The sequence below is a fragment of the Haematobia irritans genome, chromosome 3 (assembly GCF_050003625.1).
Source record: "Haematobia irritans isolate KBUSLIRL chromosome 3, ASM5000362v1, whole genome shotgun sequence".
NCBI classification, from domain to species: domain Eukaryota; kingdom Metazoa; phylum Arthropoda; class Insecta; order Diptera; family Muscidae; genus Haematobia; species Haematobia irritans.
Window position 1 is genome coordinate 5,961,085 of NC_134399.1, and position 23,015 is coordinate 5,984,099.

General features: G+C 27.8%; 1 protein-coding gene across 1 annotated transcript in view; it reads right to left on the minus strand.

Annotated features, from left to right (window-relative positions):
* The window catches only part of Pde9 (phosphodiesterase 9), a 369,167-nt gene that overhangs the window by 55,823 nt on the left and 290,329 nt on the right, over window positions 1-23,015 (minus strand). Inside the window, exon 6 of the mRNA XM_075299122.1 lies at window positions 7,493-7,818. Within this exon, the coding sequence (XP_075155237.1) occupies window positions 7,493-7,818 (326 nt within the window). The remainder of the gene's footprint in view (window positions 1-7,492; window positions 7,819-23,015) is intronic.

Genomic DNA, 23,015 nt, shown 5'->3' on the forward strand with positions numbered 1-23,015 from the left:
AAATAAAACATTCCTTTCAAATCAAGAATTCATTAAGTTTTGTATACAAATAAAATTTTGACAAAATTTTCAATACAAATAAAATTTTGACAAAATTTTCTATAGAAATACAATTTTGGTAAAATTTTCTATAGAAATAATATTTTGACAAAATTTCCTATAGAAATAAAATTTTGACAAAATTTTCTATAGAAATAAAATTTTGACAAGATTTTAATTTTCATACAAGCTACAATGTGGAAGCTAAAATCGTTAAAACATTTACTATACAAAATATATTTATACAACCAAAAAATTTTCGCTTATAAAAGGGATAATCCATTGCAAAAAAAATTTAAAAAAAAATATTGATCAAACACTTTAAAAAAATATATATTTTTTAAATTGGTAGAATTGTGGTAATTTTTGGTCAAACTTTGATAAATTATTTTTGCACGAGGGGCAACCGTGTTAGCAATGGCAGTCTGATACATCAGGCTCAAAGGGAAAAGTAGTTCATGTCCGTCTGTCTGTTTGCTATAACTGCACTATCGTCCTCAATATGTAATGAGACATTCGTCATCAATAATTGAGCTATTGTCCTGAAATTTGGTATTGAATCAAACTCCATTTGGAGCGTATGTTTCTTCTAAATAATGACCAGGATCTGTAGTCCTTTTCCAACCCTATTTTTGGCGTCATATTTTAAATTAATGTTGTTTCTTTAGATTTTCAGAATGATCCACTTCTAAAAGTAGCAATTTGTAGTTGAGTAAATTTTAAGGCATGGCCATAAAGAGGTGCTGTAAATATGATTTATATATTTTTTTTTATAGTCTAGTAAATTTTATGATTTTACGATTTTATTTTGATTTTTTTTTTAATTGTTTTTTTTTTAATTTTTAATTTTTATCGGAATTTAAATCAGCTAATTATACCATTTTGCATTATTTATGGTATCTATTGGTCCTCCAATAGATACCATAATACAATTTGCTTTGTCTATGGTTATTTTTTCTTCTAGACTCTGATGTTCTCTGTTTTTATCATTCTCCTCTCACTAGACAACGTTTCTGAATAAACGCTTCCGTTTAATATATGGTTCGAAACTACGAAAATATATAAGCTAGCCAACTAGCTTCTAGATTTTTATAGTTTCGAGCTTCTTACTTTGCCAACGATCAAGGAAAACTATGTGAAGACGAGATTCTTGGAAATCACAAAAGAAAAACGAACTAAATTGAAATGGAAAATGATTATGGCATCAAAAACCTGTTCTTATGGTTGAAGAAAAACAAAATGAAAAAGTTCAACGTTGTGACACTTAAACCGAAACTTTCATCAATAAAACATAACCAAGTTCATATTTGTGGTGTTGCAGGTCTGAAAATTTTATCTCTGTATGTGTGTGTTTGCATTCTTTTGTAGAATATTTTTATTTTCTTCATTTTTTCTAAGAGGGTAAGCTTAGTGAATTTGAAATTCTTTTTTAACTATGTTATTATGGCATCACACACACACACACAGTTCATGGGAAAAATAAAACAAAAGGAAAAGTTCACACAAAGAAATTGCATTGCATCCATAAGTTTGCCAAGCAATGTAAATATCATAAGTTTTTTTTTCATAAGTTTTTTTTTTTTTTGGCTTTTCGAAAAAAATATGCTTTGCTTGAAAAGTTGACACGAATGGGAAATTGAATTAGAGAAAAAAAATCTACGTATGTATGTATTTCATAAATCAAATATTTGTTATTCTCTAAAGATATTGCAAATATTTTTCATTGTCTAAGTAGTAAAAGGATTTAAGTTGTTTTCGTTTTCGTTTTTTTTGTTTTGTTTTGTTTTTTTTTTTTTAATGAAATATTTAAGATTTTCCAGCTGCAAGTAATAATTAATCAGGAAGAGCTAACTACAAGAGAAGAAAGCTACTAGGACTTTTGAGGACTTGGGATTATAAGTTTAGGAGATATGAGGAAAATAAATTTTTCATATCAAAATTGCGGGGGTTTCAGGATTTGGATGGAATTTTCGATTTTTTGGGAAGAAGGTGAATTTCACGAATTCACCTTCTTTTCGCTTTAGGACCCGTAGTTTAGGAGATATGAGTGAAATAAATTTTTATATATAGAAAAAATTGAGCAAAAGAACTTTTTCATAGAAAGATTTCTCAGATTTTTCAGAATGTGGATGGAATTTTCGATTTTTTTGGGGGTGATCACGACCTTTTCGCTCTATGACTTTAAGTTTAGGAAATATGACCAAATAAGTATTTATAAAAAAATTTGATTTTTCCGGATTTGGATGTAATTTTCGATTTTTTTTTGTGGTGCTCACGAATTAACCATATTTTCGCTTTAGGACTTCTTTAAGTTTAGGAGATAAGAGCAAAATAAGTTTTTCATATAAAAATTTCACATTCTCTGCGGATTTGAATGGATTTTTTAGAAGATTTGGAGCAAAATAAGTTTTTTGTATAAAAGATTGAGCAAAATTCAGATTTTTCTGAATTTGCATGGAATTTTTGATTTTTTGGGGGTGGTCACGTATTAACATTCTTTTCGCTCTAGGACGCTTTGTTTAGGAGATATGAGCAAAAAACAAGGTTTTAATAAAAAAGCATTTTTTTAGGGTTTGGATCCAATTTTCGATTCGATACGAAATTAAAATTGTTTTTGCTCTACGACGCTTAGTTTAGGAGATATCAGCATATGATTTTTTCAGGATTTGGAGGGAATTTTTGCTTTTTTTGGTCATTACAAATTAAACTTATTTTCTCTCTAGGGCGCTTTGTTTAGGAGATATAAGCAAAATAAGTGTTTCTTATAAAAATTCGTTTTTTCGGGATTTGAATGGAATTTTCGCTTTTTTTGGGTGATCAAAAATTATTTTTTGCTTTTGTTGGTCATTACAAATTAACCTTCAATTTTCGATTCGATTCGAAATTAACATTGTTTTTCTCTACGACGCTTAGTTTAGGAGATATCAGCATATGAATTTTCAGGATTTGGAGAGAATTTTTGCTTTTTTTGGTCATTACAAATTAAACTTATTTTCTCTCTAGGACGCTTTGTTTAGGAAATATAAGCAAAATAAGTTTTTCGTATAAAAATTCATTTTTTCAGGATTTGAATGGAATTTTCGCTTTTTTGGATTATCAAAAATTAACCTTCTTTTCGCTCAAGGACCAGATATGAGCAAATGAACTTTTTCATATAAAAATTTTAAATTTTTTCAGGAATTGGATGAAATTTTCGATTATTTTTGGGGTGACCACGAATTAACCTTTATTTCGCTCTTGGACTCTTAGTTTAGGAGATATGGGCAAAATAAGATTTTTATATAAAAAATAGACTTTGTCGGGAAATGGATGTAATTTCTGATTTTTTGGGGTGCTCGCGAATTAAACAATCCTTTCATTTTAGGAGATATTAGTAAAAAAAAGTTTTTCATATAAAAAAATTTGTAATTTTTGAGGATTTCGATGGAATTTTAAATTTTTTGAGAGGGATCACAAGTTAGCCTCCTTTTCGCATTAGGACGCTTAGTTTCTGAGTTATTAACAAAAAAGTTTTTCTTACGAAAATTCGGATCTTTTGAGGATTTGAATGGAATTTTAATTTTTTTTTTGGGAGTGCTCACGAATTCACCAACTGCGCTTAGGAGATATGAGTAAAAAAAGGTCTTTCATACACAAATTTCGATTTTTGTAGGATTTTGTTGAAGTTCTCGATTTTTTTGGAGGTGATCACAAATTAGTTGGTTTAGGAGATATGAGCAATAGAAGTTTTTCATATAAAAATTTGGACTTTTTTTTTAGTATTTAGATGGAATTTTGGATTTTTTCGGGATGATCACGAATTAACGTCCTTTTCGCTTTAGTACGCATATTTAAGGAGATATAGCCAAAAGAATTTTTTCATATAAAAATTTGAATTTTTGGGGGATTTGAATGGTATTGGTTTATCTCCCAAATAGACCGATCTCCCGATTTTACTTCTTGGGCTTTTAGAAACCATAGTTTTTATCAAATTTGCATGACATTTTAAATCCTAAAATACTTAGGAACATAAAGAGGTGTGCCGAAAATGGTGAATATCAGTCCATGTGCACTGATAGTGAAAATTGCTTGAAACTGAATTATAGTTTCCAGATTTTACTTCTGGTAATCATTTAAATAATGGGGGTAAAAATCTACAGATGTTAGATTTTAAATCAAGGCGTTATTTCATTTTCATTTCATTTTCTTGCACACGATGTTTATGATTCCTCTAAAACTCAAACAAATATGGTTCTTATAAATCCAGAATGTGTTCTAGTCTTCACAGGTAAAATCTTTGAATTTATATTCGGGAAGAAATCCCCCTGAAATTTTCACAGGAAACTATAATATTTAATTCATGGTGGTGGGTATTTAAGATTCGGCCCGGCCGAACTTACTGCTTTATATACTTGTTTTTTGTTAGTTTTTTGGTTCTTTTCGGTCAAGAACACTTAGTTTAGGAGATATGAGCAAAAGAAGATTTTCATATATTTTTTTTTTTTTTTGTTAGGAATTGGATGAAATTTTCGATTACTTTTAGGATGGTCACGAATTAACCGTAATTTCGCTCTTGGACTCCCAGCTTAGGAGATATGAGTAAAAAAGTTTTTCATATTAAAAAATTTGAAATTTTTAAGCATTTCGATGGAATTTTTAATTTTTTGAGAGTGATCACGAATTAACCTTCGTTTTGCCCTAGCACGCTTAGCTAGAAGATATGAGTAAAATAAATTCTTGATATAAAAATTTTGATTTTTCAATAGTAGTATATACTTCTGAATATCGTTAATGGCTTCTTCTGAATATCCTTAATAGCTATGACTTTGATCTATGAGATGGCTCTTAAACACAGTCAATTGAGTTAAAGGCCCTCCCGTTACTAAGTGAGGACAATTTCGCTATATTTGTAAACAAAGGACAAATTCTGCCGGTGCGGAGTTCATATAGCGTGTACCTTAAATTAATCGCTCTTAATAATTAAAAAAAAAAATTAATCAAGACAAATGTAAAGGCGGCGTCAAGCAGTGATTTCCTTAAAAAGTTAAAGGGAAGATTTTCTCATTAATGTCCAAAGGATTTAATTTAATTTCGTTGCTTTCATTTACCAAATTTTTCTAGAAGAGTAGGGCATAAAAAAGAGCCACCATAATGCAGAGCAACTACTACAACTCGTATTTCCATTCCATTTTTATACCCTTCACCACTACTGTGGTACAGGGTATAATAAGTTTGTGTATTTGTATGTAACGCCAAGAAGGAAAAGTCTGAGACCCATCGTTTAGTATACCGATCGTCTTAGAATTAAATTCTGAGTCGATTTAGCGATGTCCGTCTGTCTGTCTGTCTGTCCGTCTGTCTGTCTGTTGGTGTATTTTTGTGTGCAAAGTACAGCTAGCAGTTTTAGTCCGATTGTCCTAAAATTTGGTATAGGGTCCTGTTTCGGCTCAAAGACGATCCCTATTGATTTTGGAAAAAATCGGTTCAGATTTAGATATAGCTGCCATATACATTTTTCACCTATATGGTCATAATTGGCGTATATATCAACCGATCTTCCTCAAATTCCGTACATCCGAATATTTTATGAGTCTCAAAAAACTTGCAAAATATCAGCCAAATCGGTTCAGATTTAGATATAGCTACCATATATAGCTTTCGCCCGATTTACACTCATTTGCCCGCAGAGGCCAATTTTTTGCTCCGATGTAGTTGAAATTTTGCACAGGGAGTAGAATTAGCATTATAGCTATGCGTGTCAAATTTCGTTGAAATCGGTTCAGATTTAGATATAGCTCCCATATATAGCTTTCGCCCGATTTACACTTAAATGACCGCAGAGGCCAATTTTTTGCTACGATTTAGTTGAAATTTTGCACAGGGAGTAGAATTAGCATTGTAGCTATGCGTGCCAAATTTGGTTGAAATCGGGTCATAGTTAGATATATCCCCATTATAGAGCTTTCGCCCGATTTACGCTCATATGACCACAGAGGCCAATTTTTAACTCCGATTTAGTTGAAATTTTGCACAGGGAGTAGAATTAGCATTGTAGCTATGCGTGCCAAATTTGGTTGACATCGGTTCAGATTTAGATATAGCTCCCATATATATGTTTTTCTGATTACGACAAAAATGGTCAAAATACCAACATTTTCCTTGTTAAATCGCCACTGCTTAGTCGAAAAGTTGTAAAAATGACTCTAATTTTCTTAAACTTCTAATACATATATATCGAGCGATAAATCATAAATAAAATTTTGCGAAGTTTCCTTAAAATTGCTTCAGATTTAAATGTTTCCCATATTTTTTTACTAAAATTGTGTTCCACCCTAGTGCATTAGCCAACTTAAATTTTGAGTCTATAGATTTTGTAGAAGTCTATCAAATTCAGTCCAAATCGAGTGATATTTAAATGTATGTATTTGGGACAAACCTTTATATATAGACCCCAACACATTTGACGGATATGATATGGTATCGAAAATTTAGATCTACAAAGTGGTGCAGGGTATAATATAGTCGGCCACGCCCGACTTTAGATTTTCCTTACTTGTTTCTCTTTCAAATTTATTTGATTTAATTTTATTTTTTAGAAATCTATTTTATGTCAATTTAGATCACTCAAAATCGTTTCTTCATTTTGGTTTGATGCAAATTTAGAAAAATATATAGCTTAATTGGCTGATACTGGGTATATTTTTAAGCTTTTTTGTGGTTAACCCTCCCCCGACTCCACACTACCAGCGAATTAGCATTCTAATAGAACAGATGTCAATAAATGTTAACCCCAAACTTTAACTCGAAGCCCCTCCCCCATATATACAGGATAACATGATTAGTAAGTGGGTGGTTCATATTCGTTTTTGACTTCTTCCAAAAAACAGGAAATCAAAAATCAATTGGCTCGTGTTCAAAGAACAAAAAAAAAACAAGAAGAGGAAGCTATACAAAAAAGATCCTTTTTCTAATTTGCAGCTGTCTATCATTGTTAATAGAAATTCACAAAAAACCGCCAATGGCTTTGAATTTTAAACTTTCTGCAGTGGCAAATGTTAAAGATGGCAATCAATAAGGGGTTACCCCTTGCCAACAGAAAAAAAACTACCCGAAATTCCAGATATCCTAAATAGAATTAAAGTGCCACAAAGAAGAAGAAAAAAATTGTTTGGCAAATAAAATAATTTTAAATGACAGGCAATAAGGCTATTTGAATACTTCAGACCACCTTAGCATAAAGCGAAGAAGAAGAAGAAAAATTCCTTAATAAGGGATGGAAAAGTTTTTTTTTTGCCCTGTGATTTGCCAAAGATAAGGGTTTTCCCTTTTTGTTAGTTTTTCTTTTTTTTGACATACAAAAGCTGGTGAAGAGTAAAATTAAAATTGAATTGAAATTCAAATTGATTGCTTACTGCCTATGTCATAGGGTCAGCGACATAGTAAGAGCTGGGGTATCTGGATTTTCTGTACTTACCATCTGGGCAACACAAAAACAATGCCGGAAATTGTGAAACGGCACCTCATTGTAGTGCTTGTACACCTCATACAGCCATTCTCGCAATGTGTCCACGGGTAAATTGAATTTCTCTATAAAGCCCAATTCTATGAACATGGTCTGCATCAAATGAATGATATCGGCATCGCCCCACTCATACGAATCGAAGGCAGGCAAACGCAAAGCATTGCGCACCTCTTCCGAGAAGGTGGTATCGCAAATTTCCAGGAAACGTTTTTTAACCTCTTGATGCTTGGGCAAGCTACTCTTGCGATTCTGAGGACCCATAGGACGTTTGGAAAGACCTGAAATAGAAGAAGAAAAACAAACACACAATATTTATTTCCTTTATTTATATTGGAGTATCCTTTTTCAAACAAAAAGGACATCATTGATAGATACAAAGAGGGAGAGAGAGAGACAGTAAGATTTCCCCGATTTTTTTTTTACTTTACTTCTAAAAACCTTTTTGCGAACCCAAGAAACTTAGTTATCATAAATATCCTGCTTTATAAAAAGCCATATATTTGATAGCAGGATGTTGTTGTTCCTGCTGTTGCTGGAGTAGTAGTGCAAGTGCATGATACCTCAATATCAACTACCGGCATAACAGGAAATACAAAGGCCAATTGAAAACGGAAATTAAATTTAAATGCAACTCTGTTGTTGCAAACTATAGCTTTAGGCGATGTTGTTGTTGTTGTCTGTATTTTCAACACATAGTCACAACAACAAAAAGCTTGTGGTGACATTAGCCAATCTCCTCTCTACGGGACCAGAGAAATATAACAAAAAAAAATTGTTTTGTTTTTTGTTCTAGCCAACAAAAAGCAGAACAAAAATTAAATTCCATTCAATTTTCCACTAAAAGGCCAACTACCACCACCATACACATAAACCATGGCATTGATTGAATTTCTAGCATAGCTCCATTTGGTTTCTTTGGTTGTGGCTTGCCACAAGCGACCCTCCTAGCTCTTGACAATTGTTGGAGGATTGCTTGAATTGTCTCTTTGGTTGATGGTTGGCCAAACCACTAGGCAAAATAATTAAATCAAAGACGAGCGAATAATGAATGGCTCTATAAAAAAGCACACATACACACAAAACACCCCAGAAGAGGAGAGAACTCATACACTCTCATATATCAATGTTTCTAAAATAGCAAAATCGACCATAGATTCCAGCAACTATGAACAACAACAAAATTAAACTAGAAAAAAATTCCATTCATCTATCTCCCATTTCTTTCCAGGCATGGTAATTAGACGAGTATACCATTCTCCATCATCCTTCGCAAGGTGATTGCTGTGCACTGTTTTTACCCCGGGAATTTTCCTAAGTTACGGTGAAATGTTTTTACTATTAATACGCTAATGGATGGAAAACATGGAAGGATATTGGTTTGCTTAGGGTGAGAGGATATGCATTAGGTGAAGCGAAGTTTCTACACAGCATGAGGAATTAGAAAGCCCTTAAAGATAGTGAATGCGAGAGAGAGACAGAGAGAGAAGTAAGTATGGGATAAACAAAAGTCCATCAATGTGTATTAAGATGAGATGAGATAAAAAATTTAAATACAAAAACAAAACTAGTACAAAAATTTGGCAAAATTTCTTTGCTGTAGGAAATTTTGTCAAAATTTCATATCTATAAAAAAATTTTGTCAAAATTTCATTTCTATAGAAGATTTTGTCAAATTTTTATTCTATAGGAAATTTTATCCATTTCGAGAGGAGATGCATAAGTGAAACAAAGTTTCTAAAGAGCATGGGAAATTAGAAAACCCTTAAAGAGAGTAAATGCTAGAGAGATAGTGACAGAGGGAGGAGTAAGTATGGGACAGGGATGGAAAATACAATTTTTAAGAAAGTAAAAAAAAGGTATTTTTTGGAAGAAGTACTTTTCACTAGATTTCAAAAAAAAAATCCTTTCGAATATTGTTGTTAGAGCTCCTGTAGACTGAATTTTAAAGAAAATAAAATTGTGTTTCTCAACTTCTCTACTCCTCTATTTTAAATATTTTCTTTTTTTAGTTTTATATCCGCCTACAGAGGCTATCGTAGTATTGTAATCACGGTTGCCACAGTCGGTAGACTTCTTCCAAAAATTTGTATTCTTTTTACTGTTTGGTAGATTGGTAGAATTCATGGTAATTTCTCTATAGATAAAAAAAATAATGTTTCACATATATTGATATAGAAATAAAATTTTTATAAAATTTTCTATAGACATACAATTTTGACAAAATTTTCTATAGACATAAAATTTTGACAAAATTTTCTATAGACATAACATTTTGACAAAATTTTCTATAGACACAAAATTTTGACAAAATTTACTATAGACATAAATTTTTGACAAAATTTTCTATAGACATAAAATTTTGACAAAATTTTCTATAGACATAAATTTTTGACAAAATTTTCTATAGACATAAAATTTTGACAAAATTTTCTATAGACATAAAATTTTGACAAAATTTTCTATAGACATAAAATTTTTTATGAAAAAAAATTTGACAAAATTTTCTATAGAAATAAAATTTTATAATTGTTTACTTCTGCTCTAGGTCATGGTAATGAAAAAGCAGATGTTGTTGTTTTTTGTGAGTTATAATATTATTCACAAATATCCAAGATTTCGAAACATCTCCGATGCTCATCCTCAGGGAAATTATTTAAAAAAAATAAGAGAAAACATTTAACATATTAATTAACAAAAATTATATCAAGACTTGAAAAATAAAATGTTGATAAATGTAAACAATTTTGAATAAATTTTCTATACAAATAAAATTTTCACAAAACTTTCTCAAGAAATAAATTTCTTTACTGTAGGAAAATTTGATAAAATTTAATTTCTATAAAAAATTTTTGTCACAATTTCATTTCTATAGGAGATTTTGTAAAATTTTTATACTATAGAAAATTTTGTCAACATTTCATTTCTATAAAAAAAAATTTGTCAAAATTTCATTTCAATAGAGGATTTTGTCAAATATTTATTCTATAGGAAATTTTGTCAAACTTTTAGTCTATAGGAAATTTTGCAAAAATTTAATTTCTCTGGGAATGTTTGTAAAAATTCCATTGCTTTAGGAAATTTCATTTCATTAGTTTCATTTCTATAAATTTTTTTTTTTTTTCAAAATTTAATTTCTGTAGAAATTTTGTCATAATTTCATTTCTATAGGGAATTTTATCAACATTTTATTTCTATTTGACTTTTTATCAAAATTTAATTTCTACTAGGAATTTTTGCCAAATTTCATTTCCATAGGAGATTTTATCAAAATTTAATTTTCATGGAAAATTTTATTAAAATTTTATTTCTAGGGAAAATTTTATCAACATTGTTGTGTGGTTGCCACATATGGTAGAATTCTTCCAAAAATGGTAGTTCTTTTTACTGTTTGGTAGATTGGTAGAATACATGGTAAATTTGCTATAGATAAAAAAGTAAAGTTTGACAAATATTGCTATAGAAATATAATTTTGACACAATTTTCTATAGAAATAAAAGTTTTACAAAATTTTTTATAGAAATAAAATTTTGACAAAATTTTCTATAGACGTAAAATTTTGAAAAAAATTGTCTATAGACATAAAATTTTGACAACATTTTCTATAGACATAAAATGTTGACAAAATTTTCTATAGACATAAAATTTTGACAAAATTTTCTATAGAAACAACATTTTATAATTGTTTAGTTCTGCTCGAAATCATGGTAATGAAAAAGTAGGTGTTGTTGTTTTTTGTGAGTTATAATATTATTTACAAATATCCAAGATTTCGAGACATCTCCGATGCTCGTCCTCAGGGAAATTATTTAAAAAAAAATAAGAGAAAACATTTAACACATTAATTAATAAAAATTATCTCAAGACTTGAAAAATAAAATTTTGACTAAATTCTCTATAGAAATAAAATTTTTACAAAACTTTCTCAAGAAATCAATTTCTTTACTGTAGGAAATTTTGTCAAAATTTAATTTCTATAAAAAAATTTTTTCACAATTTCATTTCTATAGGAGATTTTGTAAAATTATTATTCTATAAAAAATTTTGATAAAATTTCATTTCGAGACATCTCCGATGTTCGTCCTCAGGGAAATTAATTTAAAAACAATAAGAGAAAACATTTAACACATTAATTAATAAAAATTATCCCAAGACTTGAAAAATAAATATTTTGACAAATGAAAACAATTTTGACTAAATTTTCTATACAAGTAAAATTTTCTAAAGAAATAAATTTCTTTACTCTAGGAAATTTTGTCAAAATTTAATTTCTATAAAAAATTTTGTCAAAATTTCATTTCTATAGATTTTGTAAAATTTTTTTTTTTATAGAAAATTTTGTCAACATTTCATTTCGAAACATCTACGATGCTCGTCCTCAGGAAATTTAATTTAAAAAAATAAGAGAAAACATTTAACACATTAATTAACAAAAATTATCTCAAGACCTGAAAAATAAAATTTTGACAAATGAAAACTATTTTGACAAAATTCTCTATAGAAATAAAATTTTTACAAAACTTTCTCAAGAAATAAATTTCTTTACTGTAGGAAATTTTGTCAAAATTAAATTTCTATAAAAAAAAATTGTCACAATTTCATTTCTATAGGAGATTTTGTAAAATGTTTATTCTATAGAAAATTTTGTCAAAATTTCAGTTCTGTAAAAAATTGTGTCAAAATTTCATTTCTATAAAAAATTTTGTCAAAATTTCATTTCAATAGAGGATTTTGTCAAATATTTATTCTATATATTTTGTCAAATATTTATTCAAATATTTATTCTATATTTTGTCAAACTTTTAGTCTATAGGAGCCACCGTGGTGCAATGGAGCCACCGTGGTGCAATGATTAGCATGCCCACCTTGCATACACAAGTCGTTGGTTCGATTCCTGCTTCGACCGAACACCAAAAAGTTTTTCAGCGGTGGATTATCCCACCTCAGTAATACTGGTGACATTTCTAAGGGTTTCAAAGCTTCTCTAAGTGGTTTCACTCCAATGTGGAACGCCGTTTGGACTCGGCTATAAAAAGGAGGTCCCTTGCCATTGAGCTTAACATGGAATCGGGCAGCACTCAGTGATAAGAGAGAAGTTCACCAATGTGGTATCACAATGGACTGAATAGTCTAAGTGAACCTGATACATCGGGCAGCCACCTAACCTAACCTAGTCTATAGGAAATTTTGCTAAAATTTCATTTCACTGAGAAAGTTTGTCAAAATCTCATTGCTTTTTCTCAAAATTTAATTTCTGTAGCAAATTTTGTCAAAATTTCATTTCTATAGGGAATATTGTCAACATTTTATTTCTATTTGACATTTTATCAAAATTTAATTTCTATAAGAAATTTTGCCAAAATTTATTTCCATAGGGGATTTTATCAAAATTTAATTTTCATGGCAAATTTTATCAAAATTTTGTTTCTATGGAAAATTTTATCAACATTTTTGTGTGGAAATTTTGTCAAAATTTCATTTCCATAGAAAATTTTGTCAAAATTTCATTTCTATGGGAAATTTTGTCAAAATTCTATAGGAAATTTTGTCAAAATTTCATTTCTATAGGAAATTGAAACAAAACTGAAATAAAAGCACATACGAGTATTTCAAGTTTTAAAAGATCATGCAAAAATTATATTCTCGACACAGTTGAAACACTTTTACATTAAATTAAGGTAGTTTAATTGATTTTCTAAGTTTTGTAATTATGTGAGATACTATTGCAAACTTTTGTACAATCATGAATTTTTGTTAGCCAACTAACATAGCCCAATAATGCCTTGTGGCACTGGGCCAAAAATTGTAATGGATATATAATAAATTGTGCAATAATCGAAATAAAAAAAATTGTCAAAATTCCATTTCTATATGAAATTTTGTCAAAATTTCATTTTTAGGAAATTTTGCAAAAATTTCATTTCTAGAAAATTTTGTCAAAATTTCATTTCTGTAGCAAATTTTGTCAAAATTTCATTTCTGTAGCACATTTCATTTCTATAGGAAATTTTGTCAAAATTTCATTTCTAACATATGAAATTTTGTCAAATTTTGTCATTTCCCTAGAAAATTTTGTCAAAATTTATTTTCTATAGGAAATTTTATCAAAATTTCATTTCTATAGGAAATTTTGCCAAAATTTCATTTCTATATGAAATTTGGCTAAAATTTTATTTCTGTAGAAAATTTTGTCAAAATTTCATTTCTGTAGCAAATTTTGTCAAAATTTCATTTCTGTAGCAAATTTCATTTCTATAGGAAATTTTGTCAAAATTTCATTTCTAACATATAGGAAATTTTGTCAAAATTTCATTTCCCTAGGAAATTTTGTCAAAATTTCATTTCCCTAGGTAATTTTGTCAAAATTTATTTTCTATAGGAAATTTTATCAAAATTTCATTTCTCTAGCAAATTTTTTCAAAATTTCATTTCTCTAGCAAATTTTGTCAAAATTTCATTTCTCTAGCAAATTTTGTCATAATTTCATTTCTATTGAACATTTTATCAAAATTTAAAGTTTATTAGAAATTTAGCCAACATTGATTTCCATAGGGGTTTTTATCAAAATTTCCATGGGAAATTTTATCAAAATTTCATTTCTCAGGAAATTTTTATCAACATTTTTGTGTGCAAAGAGAAGAAAATCTCCCTACGATGCGTTTAGCGATAATGCTTTAATTTAAATTTTAGGAATTTATATTTGGACTTTTTGTGTTGACCCATGTACGAGTATATCCTATTAAAAAGTTAATAGGATACGCAAGGTGTTATATTCAACCTAAGATTTTCCTATTACAATTAAAAAACTATTGAAGGCATTTGTTATTTTGACTAAATCCCGATGATGATTTCACTGACCTTGCTTTAATTTAAATATTGGTTAGGTTAGGTGAGGTGGCAGCCCAATGTATCAGACTCACTTAGACTATTCAGTCCATTTTGATACCACATTGGTGAACTTCTCTCTTATCACTGAGTGCTGCCCGATTCCATGTTAAGCTCAATGACAAGAGACCTCCTTTTTATAGCCGAGTCCGAACGGCGTTCCACATTACAGTGAAACCACTTAGAGAAGCTTTGAAACCCTCAGAAATGTCACCAGCATTACTGGGGTGGGATAATCCACATTTTTTGGTGTTCGGTCGAAGCAGGAATCGAACCCACAACCTTGTATATGCAAAGCGGGCATACTAACCATTGCACCACAGTGGCTCCCTAATTTAAATATAAGGCATTTATATTTTAACGAAACATGTGTATTAGTCGTCTGGGAAATGTATCCCTGATTTTTTTTATTTTCTTCGTAATTTTGAATCAGAATGTTGAAGATTGCATGGACGTAACAGTTGTTTAAATTTTTTGAATTTTGTTTAAATTTTCTGACTTTTCCACAATGAGTTAAAAGTGGCTAAAGGCTAAATTTACTTCAATTTCACAATGCTCAAGAGATTTTGTCAACTAAAAAAAAAAAAAAAAACAAAAAACATATTGCATTTTTTAACATTAATTTCTCTCCACCTTAATGTACATCTCCATACAGGGAAAATTTTCTTTCAATTGCAGATGTTACAGTTAAATGTTGATGATGCAAGTCATTACCTTAAATCCAGATTAAAAAAAAAAATAAAAAGTACGACCATCTGTGAATGCCTGGGGATGTAGTAGCAAACAATAGTTAGAATATTGTTACAGAAAACTCCATCGCACTTATGGTTGCCGGGGTTTTAATCAGGATTACATGGGTCAGTAAGAGAATTCTTTTTTTAATTTAATGTAGAAGATTTAAACTATATACTGCGAAAATGAATCTAGGAAGGAAATATTTACTTCAGATGGATGATATGGCAAAATCGGAAGATTTGCGTTATGATTACAAAAAAAGTATATTTTTATTTTTGAAACATTTCGAAAGTCTTTATATTTGAGTTATATTTTAAACGGTTTGATGTACATTTAATAGTCCACACACGTTATGCTCAAAATCTACTAAAAGTAGTACATTTCAAATCCCTTTTTTTAAGACAAATAATATTTGAAATCTGAGAAAAGTGGATTTTGGAAGTATAATGTGAATGAGGTCTAAAGTGAGTCTTCTACAACATTTTATGAGCATAACATAAAAAAGACAGAACGGGAATTTTAAAGTTAATTTTTCAAAAATTATGGAGGCAAGTAAATTGTTTTAAATTAATTTTTCAATAATTTTGGCGACACTGTAAGTTTAAGTTTTGTTTAGAAGATTTTGATTAAGTTTTAAAATAAATCTTATATACGATTTTGAGGTATTTTAGTAAAGACTTTCCATATTTCCCAATGCAAAATTAGATTCCGCTTCTCGAGCTAACAAGAATTTAAAGTCTGCTTCTATTCTTCTAATCATGAAGAGAAATTAAAGCCCGGTTACTGTCATACATCAACATATTCGGTTTTAGAGAGTAAATTTAAGTTAGTTAGTTGGTGAATAACTTTCTTCCAGATAACAGCTCAATCCAATTTCCGTTGGTAGAGACACGTCGGGAGTGTGGGATCACACAATCGACATCCCTAAAGTACTAATGGATGTACCACAGAACAAGTGAAGAGTATAGAGAGGAGAGACCAAAGCATTGGGCCTTTTGTTTTGTCAAAACTTCATTTCTTCATTTCTATATATCAAAATTTAATTTTTATAGGAAATTTTGCCAAAAATTAATTTTTATAGAAAATTTTGTCAAAATTTAATTTTAAAGAAAATTTTTTCCAAACATAAATTCGGAAATTTTTTAAGAATTTCATTTCTATAGAAAATTTTATCAAAATTTCATTTCTATATGAAAGTTAGTCAAAATTTCATTTCTATAGGAAATTTAGTCAAAATTTCATTTCTATAGGAAATTTTGTCAAAATTTCATTTCCATAAGAAATTTTGTAAAAATTTCATTTCTATAGGAAATTTTGTAAAAATTTCATTTCTATAGGAAATTTTGTCAAAATTTCATTTCTATAGGAAATTTTGTCAAAATTTCATTTCAATGGAAAATTTTGTCAAAATTTCATTTCTATGGAAAATTTTGTCAAAATTTCAGTTTTATAGGAAATTTTGTCAAAATTTCATTTCTATAGAAAATTTTGTTAAAATTTCTATAGGAAACTTTGTAAAAATTTCATTTCTATAGGAAATTATGCAAAAATTTCATTTCTATACGAAATTATTTCTATAGGAAATTTTGTGAAAATTTCATTTTTGTAGGAAATTTTGTCTAAATTTCATTTTTATAGGCAATTTTGTCAATATTAAATTTCTATAGGAAATTGTGTCAAAATTTCATTTTTATAGGAAATTTTGTCTAAATTTCATTTTTATAGGAAATTTCGTCAAACCTTTTTTTCAGTAAAATATTTTTAAAAATTTCATGTTTATAGAATATTTTGCCAAAATAGATTTTTTTTTTTTAATTTTTTGTCAAAATTTCATTTCTAAAGGAAATTTTGTGAAATTTTCATTTTTTAGGAAATTTTGTCTAAATTTAATTTTTGTAGGAAATTTTGTCAAAATTTCATTTTTATAGGATATTTTGTCAAACTTTTATTTCATTAAAAAATTTTTAAAAATTTCATGTTTATAGAAGATTTTGTCAAAATAGACAAATTTGTCAAAATTAAATTTTTATAGAAAATTTCATATCTATAGGAAATTTTTGTAAAAATTTGGAAATTTTGCCAAAATTTCATTTCTAAAGGAAATTTTGTCAAAATTTCATTTCTATGGAAAATTTTGTCAAAATTTCATTTCTATGGAAAATTTTGTCAAAATTTCAGTTTTATAGGAAATTTTGTCAAAATTTCATTTCTATAGGAAATTTTGTCAAAATTTCATTTCTATAGAAAATTTTGTTAAAATTTCTATAGGAAATTTTGTAAAAAATTCATTTCTATAGGAAATTATGCAAAAATTGCATTTCTATACGAAATTGTTTCTATAGGAAATTTTGTGAAAATTTCATTTTTGTAGGAAATTTTGTCTAAATTTCATTTTTATAGGCAATTTTGTCAAAATTAAATTTCTATAGGAAATTGTGTCAAAATTTCATTTTTATAGGAAATTTTGCCTAAATTTCATTTTTATAGGAAATTTCGTCAAACCTTTATTTCAGTAAAATATTTTTAAAAATTTCATGTTTATAGAATATTTTGCCAAAATAGATTTTTTTTTTAATTTTTTGTCAAAATTTCATTTCTAAAGGAAATTTTGTGAAATTTTCATTTTTTTTAGGAAATTTTGTCTAAATTTAATTTTTGTAGGAAATTTTGTCAAAATTTCATTTTTATAGGAAATTTTGTCAAACTTTTATTTCATTAAAAAATTTTTAAAAATTTCATGTTTATAGAAGATTTTGTCAAAATAGACAAATTTGTCAAAATTAAATTTTTATAGAAAATTTCATATCTATAGGAAATTTTTGTAAAAATTTCTTTTCTATAGGAAATTTTGTCAAAATTTTATTTCTATAGGAAATTTTGTCAAACCTTTATTTCATTAAAACATTTTTACAAATTTCATGTTTATAGGATATTTTGTCAAAATTTCATTGCTATAGGAAAATTTGTAAAAGTTTAATTTCTATAGGAAATTTTGTCAAAATTTCATTTCCATAGCAAATTGTGTCAAAATTTCATTTTTGTAGGAAATTTTGTCTAAATTTCATTTTTATGGGCAAATTTGACAAAATTTCATTTCTATAGGAAATTGTGTCAAAATTTCATTTTGTATAGGAAATTGTGTCAAACTTTTATTTCATTAAAACATTTTTAAAAATTTCATGTTTATAGAAGATTTTGTCAAAATAGAAATATTTGTCAAAATTTAATTTTTATAGAAAATTTCATTTCTATAGGAAATTTTTGTTAAAATTTCATTTATATAGCAAATTTTTGTCAAAATTTCGTTTCTATAGGAAAATTTGTCAAATTTTTATTTCTATAGGAAATTTTGTCAAACCTTTATTTCATTAAAATATTTTTAAAAATTTCATGTTCATAGGATATTTTGTCAAAATTTCATTGCTATAGGAACATTTGTAAAAGTTTAATTTCTGTAGGAATTTTTGTCAAAATTTCATTTCTATAGGAAATTGTGCCAAAACTTAATTTTTATAGCAAATTTTATTAAAATTTCATTTTTGTATGAATTTTTGTCAAAATGTCATTTTTATAGGCAATTTTGTCAAAATTTCATTTCTATAGGAAATTTTTAAAAATTTCAGTTTTATAGAATATTTTGTCAAAATAGAAAAATTTTTCAAAATTTAATTTTTATAGAAAATTTCATTTCTATAGAAAATTTTGTCAAAATTTCATTTCTATAGGAAATTTTGTTAAAATTTCATTTCTATAAGAAATTTTTACAAAATTTTATTTCAAGAACAATTTTCTTATGAGTCTTTTGTCTGCTTTGTCTGTCTACTTTTCATAAATTGACCGACCAAAGACTCCATAATTTTCGTGAACTCTTTAGTGAATTCCAATAATTTTTTTTATGAACACAAGTCAATTCTAATGGCATACAAATCAAATAAGCTGTCTGTTTTAACGTCATACAATGCTCCCCACCCACCCCCTCTCTCGCATATTGGCAACCTCAAATGTTTAACTTTGAATTTCAGTTGGTCTGGGAAAAATGCCAAAAGCAGAAGTTACCATTGGATTTCCGTGCATAAAGAGGTAAACTTTTTAAACTTTTTACCACAAATGCATCATTAAATTTGCATGAGATTCAGTCATTCAAAAAAAACCCAAGTTGGCAAACTTGGTCATGCTGGCGAGCAACAAATGCATTGCCAATGTTACCAACATTAATAGTAGGATGGAAAACCGCTCTTCATTAAACAAAAGTCCAAAGCCACATTATTAAAAGATGGTGTTCCACAGAAAAACACAGCAAAAAAAAGTTGAGCCGGTAACCATTGGAAAATTCCAACAATCATTGGATGATGCTAAGGGTTAAGGCCCGGGTGGATTAAACACCTTTGGTGTAAAGTGTTAAACGTAATACAAGTCCTTATACCGCAACAGACACAATTTCATTTTGTAGCACAATCATCATCATCATCATCAAGGAGCACATTCATCAAACAAACAACAACAAAAAACGAAAAAAGGGAACAACAGCTACGAAACCCAACAAGGAGCAAACAAGGACCCAGAAGCAACAAGGGCTGACTAAGAGCATATAGACAAACCTGGTAAAATTTCTTCTCATCCTTATCCATATATCCACAGGGCACCAGGGCTCATCCTTAGACACCTGACAGGAACACAACAATCAATTTAAGTTCATTTCAAACAAAGGAACCGCCAACACCAACAGCAACGAAGTTTTTTGGTTTTGGTTGCTTTGGTTACGGTTCACCAAGGGATGACAGTTGGGATAGCAAAGGCTTGGGGAAACCCAAAATATAGAACAAAACTCATTTTATAAAAAATAGGAATTTGTTCTCTAACTCAACAGATATTGTAAGAAAAATTTATCAACGACGTGCCATAAGGTTTAGGGACTCTGAATAAAACAGTCGAATTTTTGAAAATGTGGAAAAGTCGACATCTTTCGACTTTTACATTCCTTTTATATAGGAAATTTTGTCAAAGTTACATTTCTATAGGAAATTTTGCAAAATTGTATCTCTATAGGACATTTTGTAAAAATGTTATTTCTGTAGAATATTTTGTTAAAATTTAATTAAATTTTCGTTAAATTTTCTTTCTATGTGAATTTTTAGAAAAATTTCATTTCTGTAAGGAATTTTGTCTTAAATCCATTTCAACTGAAAATGTTGTCATAAATCCATTACTAAAGATTTTTTTTTTTTCAAAATTTCATTTTTATAGGAAATTTTGTCAAAATTTCATTTTTATAAAAAATTTTACCAAATTTGCATTTCTATATGTTAGGTAAATTTTTCAAAATTTTATTTCTACAGGAAATTTAATGTAATTTTTGTTTTTATATGAAATTTTGTAAAAATTTCATTTCTATAGGAATTTTATAAAAAATTTCATTTCTATAAAAATTTTGTCAAAATGTCATTTCTATAGGAAATTTTGTCAAAATTTCATTTCTGTAGGAAACATTGTCAAAATTTCGTTTCTATAGGTAAATTGTCATTCAATTGCTATAGGAAATTTTGTCAAAATTTCATTTCAATTTTATCAAAATTTCATTTCTATAGAAAATTCTGTCAAAATTCAATTCCTATGGGAAATTTTGCCAAAATTTCATTTCTATAGGAACTTTTATCAAAATTTCATTTCTATAGAAAATTCTGTCAAAATTTCATTTCTATAGGAAATTTTGTCAAAATTTCATTTTTATAAAAAATTTTACCAAATTTTCATTTCTATAGGTAATTTTTTCAAAATTTAATTTATATAGGAAATTTTAATAAAATTTTATTTCTATAGGAAATTTAATGTAATTTTTGTTTTCATATGAAATTTTATAAAAAATTGATTTTATAGGAATTTTATAAAAAAATTCATTTCTATAAAAATTTTGTCAAAATTTCATTTCTATAGGAAATTTTGTCAAAATTTCATTTCTATAGAAAATTTTGTCAAAATTTCATTTCTATAGGTAAATTGTCATAATTCAATTGCTATAGGAAATTTTGTCAAAATTTCATTTCTATAGGAAATTTTATCAAAATTTCATTTCTATAGGAAATTTTATCAAAATTTCATTTCTATAGAAAATTCTGTCAAAATTCAATTCCTATAGGAAATTTTGTCAAAATTTCATTTCGATAGGACATTGTGTCAAAATTGCATTTCTATAGGAAATTTAATCAAAATTGCATTTCTATAGGAAATTTCTTCAAAATTTCATTTCTATAGGAAATTTTGTCAAAATTTCATTTCTATAGGAAACATTGTCAAAATTGCATTTCTATAGGAAATTTTTTCAAAATTCAATTCCTATAGGAATTTTTTTCAAAATTTCATTTCTATAGGAAATTTTGTCAAAATTTCATTTCTATAGGAAATTTTGTGAACATTGCATTTCTGTAGGAAATTTTGTCAAAATTTCATTTCTATAGGAAATTTTGACAAAATTTCGTTTCTATAGGAAATTTTGTCAAAATTTAATTTCTATAGGAAATTTTATCAAAATTTCATTTCTATAGAGAATTCTGTCAAAATTTCATTTCTATAGGAAATTTTGTCAAAATTCAATTCCTATAGGAAATTTTGTCAAAATTTCATTTCTATATGAAATTTTGTCAAAATTTCATTTCTATAGGAAATTTTGTCAAAATTTCATTTCTATAGGAAATTTTGTCAAAATTTCATTTCTATAGGAAATTTTGTCAAAATTTCATTTCTATAGGAAATTTTGTCAAAATTTCATTTCTATAGGAAATTTTGTCAAAATTTCATTTCTATAGGAAATTTTTTCAAAATTTTATTTCTATAGGAAATTTTGCAAAATTTCATTTCTATAGGAAATTTTTTCAAAATTTCATTTCTATAGGATTTTTTTTTCAAAATTTCATTTCTATAGGAATTTTTGTCAAAATTTCTTTTTTGTAGTAATTTTTATCAAAATTTCACTTCTATAGAAAATTCTGTCAAAATTTCGTTTCTATAGGAAATTTTGTCAAAATTTCGTTTCTATAGGAAATTTTGTCAAAATTTCGTTTCTATAGGAAATTTTGTCGAAATTCAATTCCTATAGGAAATTTTGTCAAAATTTCATTTCTATAGGAAATTTTGTCAAAATTTCATTTCTATAAGAAATTTTGTCAAAATTTCATTTCGATAGGAATTTTTGTCAAAATTTCATTTCTATAGAAGACTTTGTCAACATTTTGTTGCTATAGGAAATTTTTAAAAAAATTAATTTCTATACGAATTTTATTTATTTATTTATTTTATTTATCTATGGAAAATTATATAGATTTTTTTTTTTAATTTCATTAAAATTTGCTTTTGAGTCCTTTATATCCTCAACCTCAAATTCCTTTTCTCTTTGCAAACCCCTGTATGTAATGCTGGACTTGTTCTTGTTCCCCCTTACTTTCCAATGCTAAATTACCGAGCAACAGAGCATAACATTTACGTGTTTCTTTTTTACACATAAAATTCGAACAAGAAATTTATTTTTTGTGTGTTATGTTCTGGATTCAAAAGTCGCTTTTGTTGTAGCTGTTGTTAATTTCCCCCACCGTCCCCAACTTGTCGTTGTATATGAAGGTGTTTTTTTAGCTGCCAGATCAAACAAGAAAATCGTGTTGCCTTGGCCAAAAGCAATTGACTTGGATTTTTAGGAGCTAAAGATAACGCCAAGACAAAACTGAACTGAACAACCAAGGCCAATCCCCATCCCCAGAAAATACCATTACCATCATCATCTCCCCATTATCATCATCATCAACGACATACGGTATTTGCTTCCTTCCTTAAGATGAATGGTTGCGACGGTAATCGCAGATCATGCAGGCA